This window comes from Lipophrys pholis, assembly GCF_963383615.2.
Source record: "Lipophrys pholis genome assembly, chromosome: 4".
Lineage (NCBI taxonomy): Eukaryota > Metazoa > Chordata > Actinopteri > Blenniiformes > Blenniidae > Lipophrys > Lipophrys pholis.
In genome coordinates this window covers 10,781,714-10,794,327 of record NC_137637.1, presented here as the reverse complement: position 1 = coordinate 10,794,327, position 12,614 = coordinate 10,781,714, and the positions used below count along the sequence as shown (strand labels likewise).

Here is a 12,614-nt window from a genome sequence, read left to right as displayed (position 1 = left end):
AGCCTTTGTTTCAATATGTCCTCAGCTTCTCCTGATGTGGGGCGTCAGGGGTGTGGGGTGTTTGAAAGGTGCCTGATCATTGGTTTTTGTCTCACTCTTTGGAATAACTCAACGAAGCTGGAGGATCTCAGGGTCCTTGAGGGTTCATTGGTCAAAAGCAAGTCTGACATGTGAGGAAGTCAAATACCATTAAGTCACTTTATGACGCCATTGACACGACAGCTGTTTCAAGTGAAAATGTATTTTCATTCCATTTTTCTTTCAGATATTTTCCAATGCTGCGATCTTAAAAACGATCCAATATGAATCTGCTTTCTGATTAACATACAGTTGAAATTGGGAGTAATAGTTTAAATTGTAAAATGCCTTTACAAAAATTGCGAAACAATGGCACAGATTATTCCCAACCTAGATGCCTGTTTCACACAAGCAAGATTTTCAGACTTTAGAAAGATATCAGGTTTTCATGTAGTGGGCTACTGTAAATCTGTCAGCTCACAAATCGCTTAGAAATGAGATGTTTTGATAAAAGTGTAGCTCCCAAAAAAATTTCCTTGAAATTCTCCTTGAGTTTAGCAGCGTCTGCCAAAGCAAAAGCTCCCTCACTCATTGTTACTGTAGAATTCATGGTCATAGTAATTGTCAGGGTCTGGCCAAGTGTTGAGAGCTTCTTCTCTTCTCCTTTTAAAGTAAACATCAATAGTTCCTGGCATCTTGATCCACCGGAGATATTCTGCCTTATTCTCTCCTCTTCTCCTCTGTCTTCATTCATTCTACGCTCCTTTTCATACACTCTTAACACATCACACGTTTTGTTAGTCAATATGTACATTTCCTTTCGAAACATTAACTTTGGCGAGATGCTCTACACATCTGTTGCTGCTGCAGAGACCATTTTTCTTCTTTTTCTTCTGTTGTTTTTTTTTTTTCTTGACTTGCTTCTGGGACATTGTGTCGCAACAACATGCACACAGTAAATATCAGCTGCAAGCTGGCCCTTTGGTGTGGGACTTTGGCTCTGCTTATTCGGTTGAATTAATTAGCATTTGCTCACCACTGCTCATCGAGTTCCCTTTTTTTCCCCCCCTTTCAATTTCAAAAGAAAGGTTCCCGCTCCCCAGCGAAGGGTTCATGCCATATCCTCTCATCTCCACGGTTCTCACTTTCCTTCCTTTTTTCTTCCCTTTTCCCAGAGCCAAGCGAAGGAGCCTGTGAAAAGACCCGCCGCGCCCCGTGCAAGTGGATGGGAAGAAGCAGATTCTTTGACCTTGGGAAATGAAGATGTTGTTGCCATGGGAACTGTTAATCCTCCTGTCACTCAAAGCGTGCCTCGCCGGTGAGATGCCAAGCTAAAGTCGCCTTCTCTCGACACCTGATACATGGCTCACGGGGACGCTGTGGCTCATGCATGTTTGGCTCACACAAAATGCGTAAAAGACAGTCAAATACGTGGCCTTTGAGTTTAGATGTGCAGCTTCTACTAGTTAAAAAGGACTCATCTCGGGCCTCGTCAGTGTTTCAAGTGAAAATGCATCGTTTGTGCATTTTCTTTTCAGACAAGTTTCCTGTTCACATGCCAACGTTGTGGGAATGTCTGCTCAGACAACAATGGCAGAAACACTGAAAGCAACATAGTTTTGATGTTGGGTGTTGTTTGCTTTTGTAATGAAACCACACGGCGCACGGAGCAATACACTTTCAACTTTAACTATGGCGAGTACACAAACATTTATTTGGATGACGGCGATTCCCACTGCAGAGAGGTCAGGACTGTGGGTTCCTGAGCATGACCCTTGACCCCCATCAGTGCCCCAAAGCACTGCAATATGATGGGTCAATGTGGAAAAAACAATTTCCCCAAGGGGATTATTAAATTATGATTAAATCTAGAAGCCACACTGTTCTTGTCGATGCATCGACACGCACATCTGCAGAAGATCGTTTTGTTACGGCCATGGTGCGCATGCCAGCAGCAACGTTTTCTACCCCTTGTCAGACATGTTGAACTGGATATATGTGTTTATGTAGATATGCATATAACTATATATGTCTAATTAGGCAGATACCCAAAGATAAATTATTATTATTATTTACTTTTTGTGTATAGATTTCCATGTACATGTTTGTCTATATATACATATATATTTGTGTGTGTGTGTACATATGTGAATGCATGTGTGTGTGTGTGTGTGTGTGTGTGTGTGTGTGTGTGTGTGTGTGTGTGTGTGTGTGTGTGTGTGTGTGTGTGTGTGTGTGTGTGTGTGTGTGTGTGTGTACAGGATAGATAGATAGATAGAGAGAGAGAGAGAGAGAGAGAGAGAGAGAGAGAGAGAGAGAGATAGATAGATAGATTTGAATGATTATGAAGAGATTCTTATTGTATATATCTGTATTTTCTGTTTTTGTATCTTTGTTAAAATGTCTGAAATTAACAAAAACAAAATATTTAACAGGAAAAAAAAAACACGAACAGAGAGCGTTTTCTAGAAGTTTTATCTTGGAAGCTGTTTTCAAAAATGTGCTTTTTCTGTAGCTCTAAGCACCGTTGTGTAAACAGACGCCCAAACCGCAACAGAAGTTTGTCATTTTCACTTTTCAAGCTAAATTCGTCCGTGTTTCTCCGTCTGGATTGACTCCTGTAATCCGCAACCTCTTACCTCCGAGCACGACACACTGTTCCACCCAAGAAAGGACGAGCTTATCGAAGAGTCCTTGCTGCCACTTGTCTTTTCATGCCTTGCCTGTTTTATTATGCAATTTACTTGCTTTATGTTCAGCTGCTGCCACTTACATGAAATGTGGCCAAGTACTGTAAAGGAAAAAGAAAAAAAAAAAATCATCCACACTCATTCTCCGCTCTGTGCTGGACTATGCATTCCCAGTAGTACTGAGGTGAAGCAGAATGACATCATACTTTGGGATTTCCCAACTACCTGCCTGAGTTACAGCCAAGGGCATTTAAAAACAACAACAACAACAAAAAAACAAAACCCTTTCAGAGCACTCTCTGGCTTCATGTTTATATTCCTGTGCAGCGTAGAAGATTTAATGTCCTCGGTCACAACTGAGGGATATATTATGTACTCGACTCAAGCCAAGCGTTTACAAGTCATCAAACAAATATATTTAAATTTATACAGCATATGGAGTGGGGGTCTGTTGTATTGTTTTGTTTTGTTTTTTTATGCGTCCATTTTTATTGATTTAACGCCTCGTCCGCAGTCAGCGTTTTCTACTGGGGTTTATCACGTAGTAGCGCAGGAGGACTTACCGTGTGTTAGCACACTCCTGTGAAACGTAATTAAACAGAATCTGTGTACGTGTGTGTTTGCGTGGGCTAGTGGTCAGTCCGGTCGGTGTGTTTACAGGGCAGGCCTTCTCTTCCCTCCATCAGTTCCCAGGTGAAACAGCCCGGCTATTAAAGGTTCATTAATTTGTTTAATTTAAAGGACACCGCAACCAGGGTAAAAAATGAAGCGCCTCCCTCAGAGGCTGGGGAAACAACCCTTACCTGAGGCAAAGACTCCCACTCTCATTAGGATTGGTGATGATGATGATGGTGATGATGGCGTTGATGATGTGGTGGGAGGGAGAACTCGCTTTGTCCTAGTCAAGGTTAGAGGCGCGCAGGAAAAAGAATAATACACATCTCATCCTCTCAAGTGTGCAGAAGGAAGAAGAAAAATGAACCATTTTTCAAGAGCACGCATCGGTGTCGGGGGAGGGGGAGGGGGGGGGGCGGGGAGGGGGAGGGGGTGGGGGTGGTGGTGGTGTATCGGTGTGTGTGTGAGCGTGCATCTATTGGAGAAACGTTGGATTTCACAGGAGTAATTAGTGCAACATCGGTTAATTACTCCAGTGTATTGATAGTTTGGCTGGAGCAAAGCAAAACAACAAGCTTGACAGAGCAGACACACACACACACACACACACACAAATATGGACAGCATGCTTTCTAGCCTGTCTGCTTATTACATTCAAACCAGAGCAGGTCACCTGTACTCTCACAGAAACACCTTAACCAGGTTATCTCACTCGTGTTGGAACAATGAGGAAATGAAGACATAACTCAATCATCTCGCTGAGGGTACTTGTTAATCTTTCTAATCACTCTTGACATGCAACACAGCTTTGAACGGTTCACATTATAGTTAGTATAGTATAGTATAGCTGCTTCCGGAAGTAGTGACATACTTTTCTTTTCTTTTTTGTTTACATTTTGGCTTTTCTTTTCAAAGGCAAGTGTGACTTTGTAGTAGTTATATAGTTGTATAGTTTGAGACCATAATCGTTGGCTGATGACAAAAAGGGATTGCTATTGACCAAGGTCAACTGATTTACACAACAATGGAGTCCAGATTGAGTCAAAATTGTGTCCAGAGTGTCTTCAGGGGTTTGCATGTTTGAATCCCACTGTGGGTCCCTGAGCAAGGCACTTGATCCCAGCAGCTCCCCGGGCACTGCTCCGTAGCAGCCCACTGCTCCTACCATGTGGAGTTAATGTTTACAATGAATCCGAAGGGACCAATGCAAAGAAATTATTTCTCTAAGGGGTTCAATAAAAAAATCCTTTTACATCTGCTTGAATTTAGATTTTAGAGCAATAAATGTCTTTTTTTAGAATGCATCTGCTTTCCTCCATAGCCATTTTTACTATTTTTTTTTTGTTGGTGATTATTTAGTATACAATATCTGGTTTTGTTGCTAGGCATTAAAGACCTCAGCTCTGCATATTTGCTATTATTTTGTCTTAAAGCCATTTGAAGTCAAATTTATAATCAGCAGTGGCTTCTTTTCTGCTGCTTGGCCAAATGGCCCTCATAGTAATAGCGATGCACCAAAGTGTATTTGCACCTGGCTCTTAAAGGGAAATAGAGACTGCACTCTGATTGGGTCATTTTGTTACACTTAAAGTACACCTATGACTGAGTGAATTAAGTACAACCTCTTTAAAGCATACATTATACAAGTTAAATTACTATTAAAAAATGAAACGTGAACTTTGACAAGCTCCAGATATAAAATTTAGATGTGAATATATATAAAGAGTAGTGAAGCTAACGTGTTCGATCATCATTATAAAGGCAAAATAGAATTAATGAACAGTTAAAACACGTTTTAAGCAAGTTAATCAAAGCATGTCATTGACTGAAGTTTTCCAATCCACATAACAGTAATATGGATACACTCTAGTGGCAGTATTTTCCATTGTCAGATATATATATATATATATATATATATATATATATATATATATATATATATATATATATATATATATATATATCTATATATATATATATATATATATATATATATCTATATATATATATATTTTTTTTTAGGAGGGGGGTGGGGGATTGTCTGTGCAGGCATTGCACACTAAGATTTGGGCAGTTTATCTCTGTCTGCTTGACAGATCTTGTCAAGCTTCGCAGGACGAAATGGGGAAACTGTCTATCAAGCGTGTCTATAAACGCGGTATATGGTTTGGAGCAGTTTCATGCTTGGAGGGGAGTTCTCTTGGTTGAGACCAAAGTAGGAAGAAGCAGTTGCCTGATTTTTTTTCTGCTTTGCATTAACTCCAGCATTTTATTATCAACCTTAACGGTATTGGACATCAATTTTTGATATGTACAGTAGCTCATATATTATGCAGTACAAATGGCATATCTTCCTTAACAACCTTGTGTGGTGAGCTGTATGAAGTGTTCTACCGGTTCAGACATCACCAAGAGTATTTTTAAAGATTTAGACTGCTGCAGGTATGTCTCGGGTTAGTGGTTGAGACAGCAGTTCTGAGGCCTGTCACATCGTGGTGTTTGCTTGGTTCAGATGTTTTCGGTCGGTGCTGTGTTTTTACTTTGGTGGAGCCACTTCACAGCTTTCTCTTCAAAGGTTTCTTGAGTTGCTTATCTGTTCCCCAGCACATTTTTAATGGCAGAAGTTGTTTTAAACCAGACATGACAACTTTTTATTTTTTTTTATTTTTAAGCAAACTACAAGCGTGATCTCTGTTGAATACTTTGGTGAATCCACAGACGTCCCCTAAAGCCCTTCCATGCTTTTCATAGAGTAAGGTTCTCAAATGAAAATGTAAAAGTTTCATCGATTTTGGGGTTTCTGTTTACACACACAACGGTGCTCAGAGCCACTGAAATGAAATTTTAAAAAGTGTTATTTAACTTTCTTTAAAAGGAAGTCCTGTTCTTTATCATTATCGTTAAGTCGAGAAAATTAAGCGCTGATTGAAAACATGATCCTACAAATTGATCACTTTCTGACGCTATCGAGACACCTGAGTGTCAGGGCGCTCCCGGTCGTTTGAAACTCAACTTCACTTTATTGAGGCCACTGAGCCTCAGGGAACCCTCCGAGCTTTAGACATGGTTTTATGCCCTCACCATGATCTATGCCCAGCGTCCACAGTTTTATCGCCTACTGAGGCTTTCTAGGACTTCTCAGATTGGTTTTTGTCCTGACACACAGTTTGAATTACAAGATGCCATATAAAGAGATGTATGCCTGTCCAAAGTCTAATCATGCTCTTGACCCAACCTCAAGTGGAATCCAAGCTGAGTGACCTTAGGTTGATGTTGTAGCACTAAAATGATCTCAACAGTTTTGTAATAGTCTTGTTTATTTTCCTCTGTCGGAGTTTAAATTAGGCCCCGTTTACACAACAGCATTTCAAATAATTTGTATCATTTTTGCATTTTTGTTTCGGAAAAACTTTTGCATTTAATCTGTAACATTTTGTAAACAATGTCCATTTCCATGGAAATGGCGGAAAGACTGAAAACGCTGTATTTTTCATGTAGGTGTTGGTAGTACACACATGCATGCATAGAACAATACGCCACAAACGGTAACTATGGCAAGTACATGGGCATTTGTGTGGCCAGACAACAAAGTTGGATTGTTATTACGGGTGACTTTCAACTATAGGAGAATATGGGACTTGGTAGTTTTATGACACCCTGGTGGCCACCATTGTTGTTATTGTCCATCCATTAGCACATTTGCAGAACAACTATTGACTACGACCATGGTGTACATGCGCAGCAGCAGCGTTTGCATGTAGACGGAACCTGAATCTTTCCCAAAATGTAGGGGGAAATTTGTCACATTTGTCGGCCGAGATCGCATGAAATAAGCTGCAGGGTTGGCCTTTGTTAATTGCTCTATCATCATAATATATTATCTGCCTCATGACATGTGCACAAGAGGCTTTATTAAATGCACAATCTACTTGGAGAGCCCCGTTGACAGCTAATTATTGTGAGTGTAGAGTTTACCTAAATTTTACCGAGCTTTGAGTGCTTTTGTTTCACTTTACGATCACCTGCTACAGTGATTTTTGTTTTGATTTTTTTTAAACAGAGAATACACGCCATGGCCCTGTCTTCACCCAGGAACCGAGTGACAGCATTTTCCCTATGAGCACTGATGACAAGCAGGTGTTTATTAATTGCAAAGCGAAGGGGAATCCACCTCCACATTATAGGTAAGTCGCTGCCGCAGTTTTTATCTTAAATCAAGATTACAGTGCGTCTGTGATGGAGCGGCTCCATCAGCGACGGGGCAACACACGCACGCGCTCGCCCGCACTCCGCCCTGCTGTTACGCAGGTAGCGGAGACACTCGGTCAGTGAACGCGCAGTGACACACGAACGCATACACACACACACGCCCTGCGTAGCAGACGGCACACCACGATACACGCGACACTCATTTCCTCATTCCCCTCCGTATTTCGCATGACATCATTCAATGAATTCATCTTTCGTTCCCCACCTGTTAGCATAGTCAGCCAGGGGTGCACACTTGGACTGGCTATGTTTTACCTGCGCAAACATTCAAACATCCTCACACACACACACACAACACTTACCAGGTGACATGACGCTGCGGAGATGGTGACAGGCAAGACGGGGTGGAGATAACCCCGGGTTTATAACGAAGCCTGAGCGGGACTTTAGGGTCATGTGATCATTTGGTGTTTGGTTTAACTGTTAATTTTTGTTTATAAAAGGAATTGTTACGTGACTTTATTTGGAAAATGTTTTTGTTCATTTTATTCGAAAAATGAAGTGTCCTAAAAGTAGGATGTGACTATTATTTGTGTTATGAAATTATGATTGGTGCAGAGGACTCAATCACACCCCTGGGAGGGGCATAACGGTATAAAAGCAGTAGGCAAAGCTGCAGACGGGAGTCATTACTTGAAGTTGCACTGTAGAGCAATACGACTCAGAATAGAACTGTTTTTTTCAAACCCACCCAGCTAAAGGAAGAGCTGGGATCATGGTCTGGTTTTTCTGTTCTTATTGTAAATATTTTTTCTCACTGTAAATATCGAGCACCGGCACTGTTTGGGGGACAATAAAAGGAAAAAGTCGACTTGCCATTTGGAATTACGGTGGTTGTTCTTGGAACGGGAGCGAACCCCGCCACAGCGTCGCATGAAATGGTGCAAATATCATATGACACTGCATTCATCTAATAAAGCTAAGATTCATATCCACATTTTAATTTTTTTGTCTTATTCTGATTGTTGAACTATTTAACATTACAGATGCACGATACCACTTTTAATAGACAAGTTCAAGTATGAGTACTAACCTTTAGCCACTTACCGATACCGAGTATCGATACAGACGCTTATTAAATTCCATAAAGCCTAATTCTTACTCCGTACGCAGACGATACTGAAAGGCTTTGCCACAAACCACCTCCACATAGCCTCTGCATTGATGTTACGCACACCACCAAGAGCCATGAAGGCTCCGGGATACTGCTGCGTCTACAGTACGCTTAGATCAGTACGTAGCATCTATCTACACACTGCTGTACACGTATTGTAGACGGTAGACTGCGGGACCGAGCTCGCTGTGTGCCGCCACAGGATCCAGCTCGCTGTTAATAAACGTATCAGTCATACTTTGATCACATTTAGCATCCTTAATCTAAATGTAGCTCGTATGTCTGCCCATTATTTTAAATTGACCTTGTGGTGAAAATGGTGATTTTTTTTTTTACTCCTCTGTAGGTGGAAAGTGGATGGGAAGGACATAAACACAGACTCAGATGTGAACTACAGCCTGGTCGAGGGAAACCTGTTGATCAGCAACCCTCACGTCATCAATCATGAAGGAGTGTATCAGTGCATCGCTGCCAACACATTCGGCACGGTGGTGAGCAGAGAGGCCAAAGTCCAGTTTGCATGTGAGTAAATGTTCCAATGCATTGTTACACATTCAATTGTTTGCACCCTGGACTTGTCCTGATGTCCTGAATGGCTGCTTAGGATACAATCATTTAAAACAGGGATGCAGAAACTGATGATTTATTATCGTTAGTTTGATGTTTGGGCATTTGGTTTGACTCAACTATTAAGATTTACAGTTTCCACGTCATAATAGTTGATCTGAACCTATCATAGCCACTGTAGCCAATCATTAATGTGGATTCATTGCTCAGCTGTTCCTGTCAAAATTGATATGGCCAACAGAGGGCGTCATCTGCCCCATTCAAGTGATAAACATTCTTTTAAATAAACAATGGAAAAGACTTCATCTGTGTTTTAAATGACTCTGTTGAGAACAAAACACAACATGTGAGTCACAAGACAGATTTTGATCTTTGTGGTATTAATTACAAATTTCTATATCTACTTTTCATATAAAGAAAACCCCAACATATTCATTCTACTATGACCCTGAATGCTAGAAAATGTGGTAGACCTTTTGGCTATGAGTGATAACCCATTTACATGAGAACATTAAGTGAAAATGGAGACACTGAAAATGCAGACCTTTTTGAAAACGGCTTCCCAGGTGAAACTTTTGGAAAGTGCTCCGTCTCTGTAGAAACATGGAGAACGGAAGTATTCTGAAATGCTGTTACTGTCGTAAACAGTTCTTCTGCATATGCACAAGTAAATGGACAATAACAACAATGTTTGCCTCCAGAGTGTCATGACTTCCAGTCCATATTCTCCTGGTCAATTTTCAGTAAAGACGGCCAAAACAATAGCGGACGGGTTGTTTAAAGGCATCTAAAGTTTGGGTATAATGGCCGTCACTACTTGTGATCGTGGTATATACCTTTTGAAAGGCAGCCTCTGATTGGTCAGTAATTCTCTCATTCATCTTGATGCCTTCAAATGCTGAAGCAGAGGACTTTTACCATCCAGAATTGAATCAAACGTTCATCACAAAACTCCAACATTCAAACCTCGGCAGGTATTTTGCTTGATTTTGTCTGTGACTGAAAATGTCTTAGCTGTCTTACATTAGTCCCTAGCTGTAACGTAATGCATAAAGGAATGAAGCCTGCATGTCTCAAATTCACCATGGGGCAGGCTGGGGGAAATTTTTTAATCAGTTGAGCACTGATTTGACCACTGCTGATATTTGCTTGATCCCCTCCTGTGACTTGGTGGTATTTCTCAGACGTTGGGATTGATATGTCTTCCTGCTGTTTATTCTCTCATGCAGCTCAGCGGCATTTAATTAAAGGTGAAAGTAATCTCTAAAGCTCAATTGGCGGGGGGGGGGTGTTTTTGGTGCACTCTCCTTTGCCTGATCCCTTGCGCGCCTTGCAATATTACCGAGAGTGGGGGTGGTAAGTTAGGAGACTAAGGGGGTAGTATGTTGGTTCTGGCTTGTGAAGGCAGTGTCAGGGAAGTACTCTGCAGAATGAAAAGCCCTTCCCTGGATGTCACCGCCAGGTAAAAGTTATCACTGCTGTCAAACACTGAGAACTCGGATGCTTTATTTCCTTTTTCAACAGTTCTGCAGAACTTCAGCAAAAAGCCGAGGAACACGGTGTCGGTGAGAGAGGGTCAGGCCGTGGTTCTGCTCTGCGGCCCGCCGCCCCATTATGGAGGTATGACGCGCCGTCCTAACTCTTCTGCATTGTCTGCTGTAGTCTCACACTCCTGCTTGCCTCAGCAATCTTTATTGTTCCTCACTCGGCTGCTTATTATCTCCCTGTTACACCACGCTGTCTCTTTTGTTTTTGTAGCTACACACTTCTTCTCCCTCTCTCTCCCTCCCTCCCTTCTCTCTCTCTCTCTCTCCCCTGCTTCTCATTTTCAAACTCACGACAATGTCTCTCTTCCCACTTATCTGTCAGAGAACTATTTTTTGTTAATGCTCAGCCTCAACTGTACCTCGCCAGACCAATGCCTTCATCTATAGTTCATAGCCTCACGCTTCTTAACCTAGAGCTCACTTTTCTCGCCCATATGATGTGTGACCATGCTGTCATCTATAAAGTCTCCTGTGCTTCACTTCACTTCCTCAACTACCCCCCCCCCCCCCCCCCCCCCACCAAGTGGATGTGGGCAGGTTATCTGTTGGGGTAATAAAGGCTGCTGGTGGCTGCTGTGGCCGCGGGAGCGTTTATCCTGTGGCACAGCTGCGAGTCGGCTCGTGTGTCTGTGTGCTACTGATTAGCGGACCCTCAAAGTGGTCCGCGCTCCCGCAGCCGCTCGGTGCCCACCAGCACAATTTCACGCCAGCGCGCTAGCCGCTTTCCACTTCTTCTGTCTCCAGCTGGATCCTACAGCCACGTGGGACGCCGCACTTTAGCAATTTGCCCTCTGGCCTCCCCTCCCTCCCCTCTTTTAAAATCCACCGTCTCTTTATTTCCTCTTAAGCACATAGTCACACAGTTGATGGGATTTGCGAAACACGATAATGCTGGCTTGAGGTGTTTTAGAATTGAAAAATGGCAGAAAATGTTGCTTTTTTATTTCTTGACTACTACAAGGTTTAGAAGATGTCATAGCTTCTTTAACGCTTGTTGATGGGCCACTTGAGGAAGGCATTGTTGCACCCTATTGAAGGAGGACCAGTCTGAAGCTTCTTCCAGTAATCAATAGGTAGCCAGCCTAATGCCGGGCAGCGCTGAGCCTTAAACTCTGTCAGAACACATAAGATTGTGTGCCTGTAAGTCCTCTGTTGCTGTGAGACTGCAGCTCTTCAACAGACCCGCTCTCTGATAGTCCCTAATCATGAAAGGTCTGTCAGTTTCTGCCCTGACTTCCCTTGTAATGATTTTAATCCACGGTTTTCCCTCATGGAAACGAGTGGGACTTTTTACCGTCTGCCCAGTCAAAGAGGTTGACTGCAGAATGTCTCTAATACAGCCAAGTTCATTCTGCAGTCAATGCAGACTTTTCTCGCTCCTGTCTTTTTCTCCTCCCTGCATATACATCCTTATTGTTTTCTCACACTGTTGTTTTGGGTTCTATAAAATACGCTATTCACAAATATTTACAATAATAGAAATATTACATTTAAAGGGATGTTTTGTAAGGTTTAATTATTACTATGTGTAGTAGGAGCGAGTTTCTGTTTTACAGAGCTTCAGCGCTTCAGCTGGCTGCATATTTGCCCCTGAAGTGGGGCAGGGGAAGTAGTGCTAGATCTGTGTAATGACTCATTGTACCACCTGGTGGAACAAAGTGGTATTACAATATAGATTAAGCAGCCTCCAGCTTGTTCCTTGTTGGTGGATTTCTCAATAGCTGAGCAGCAGTCAGAGAAGGGATGCGCCGATAGCGGTATCAGGTCTGATACTGCACGGAGTACGAGTGAAAG

The 12,614-nt window shown here is 42.1% G+C and overlaps 1 protein-coding gene across 1 annotated transcript in view; it reads left to right on the top strand.

Moving 5' to 3' along the window:
- Positions 1-1,275: 1,275 nt before the first annotated feature.
- The window catches only part of cntn6 (contactin 6), a gene marked incomplete at both ends in the record, with an annotated part of 89,084 nt that continues 77,745 nt past the window's right edge, over positions 1,276-12,614 (top strand). The window contains 4 exons of the mRNA XM_080462045.1: positions 1,276-1,336; positions 7,384-7,507; positions 9,053-9,228; positions 10,798-10,893. Coding sequence (XP_080318171.1) covers positions 1,276-1,336; positions 7,384-7,507; positions 9,053-9,228; positions 10,798-10,893 — 457 coding nt within the window. The remainder of the gene's footprint in view (positions 1,337-7,383; positions 7,508-9,052; positions 9,229-10,797; positions 10,894-12,614) is intronic.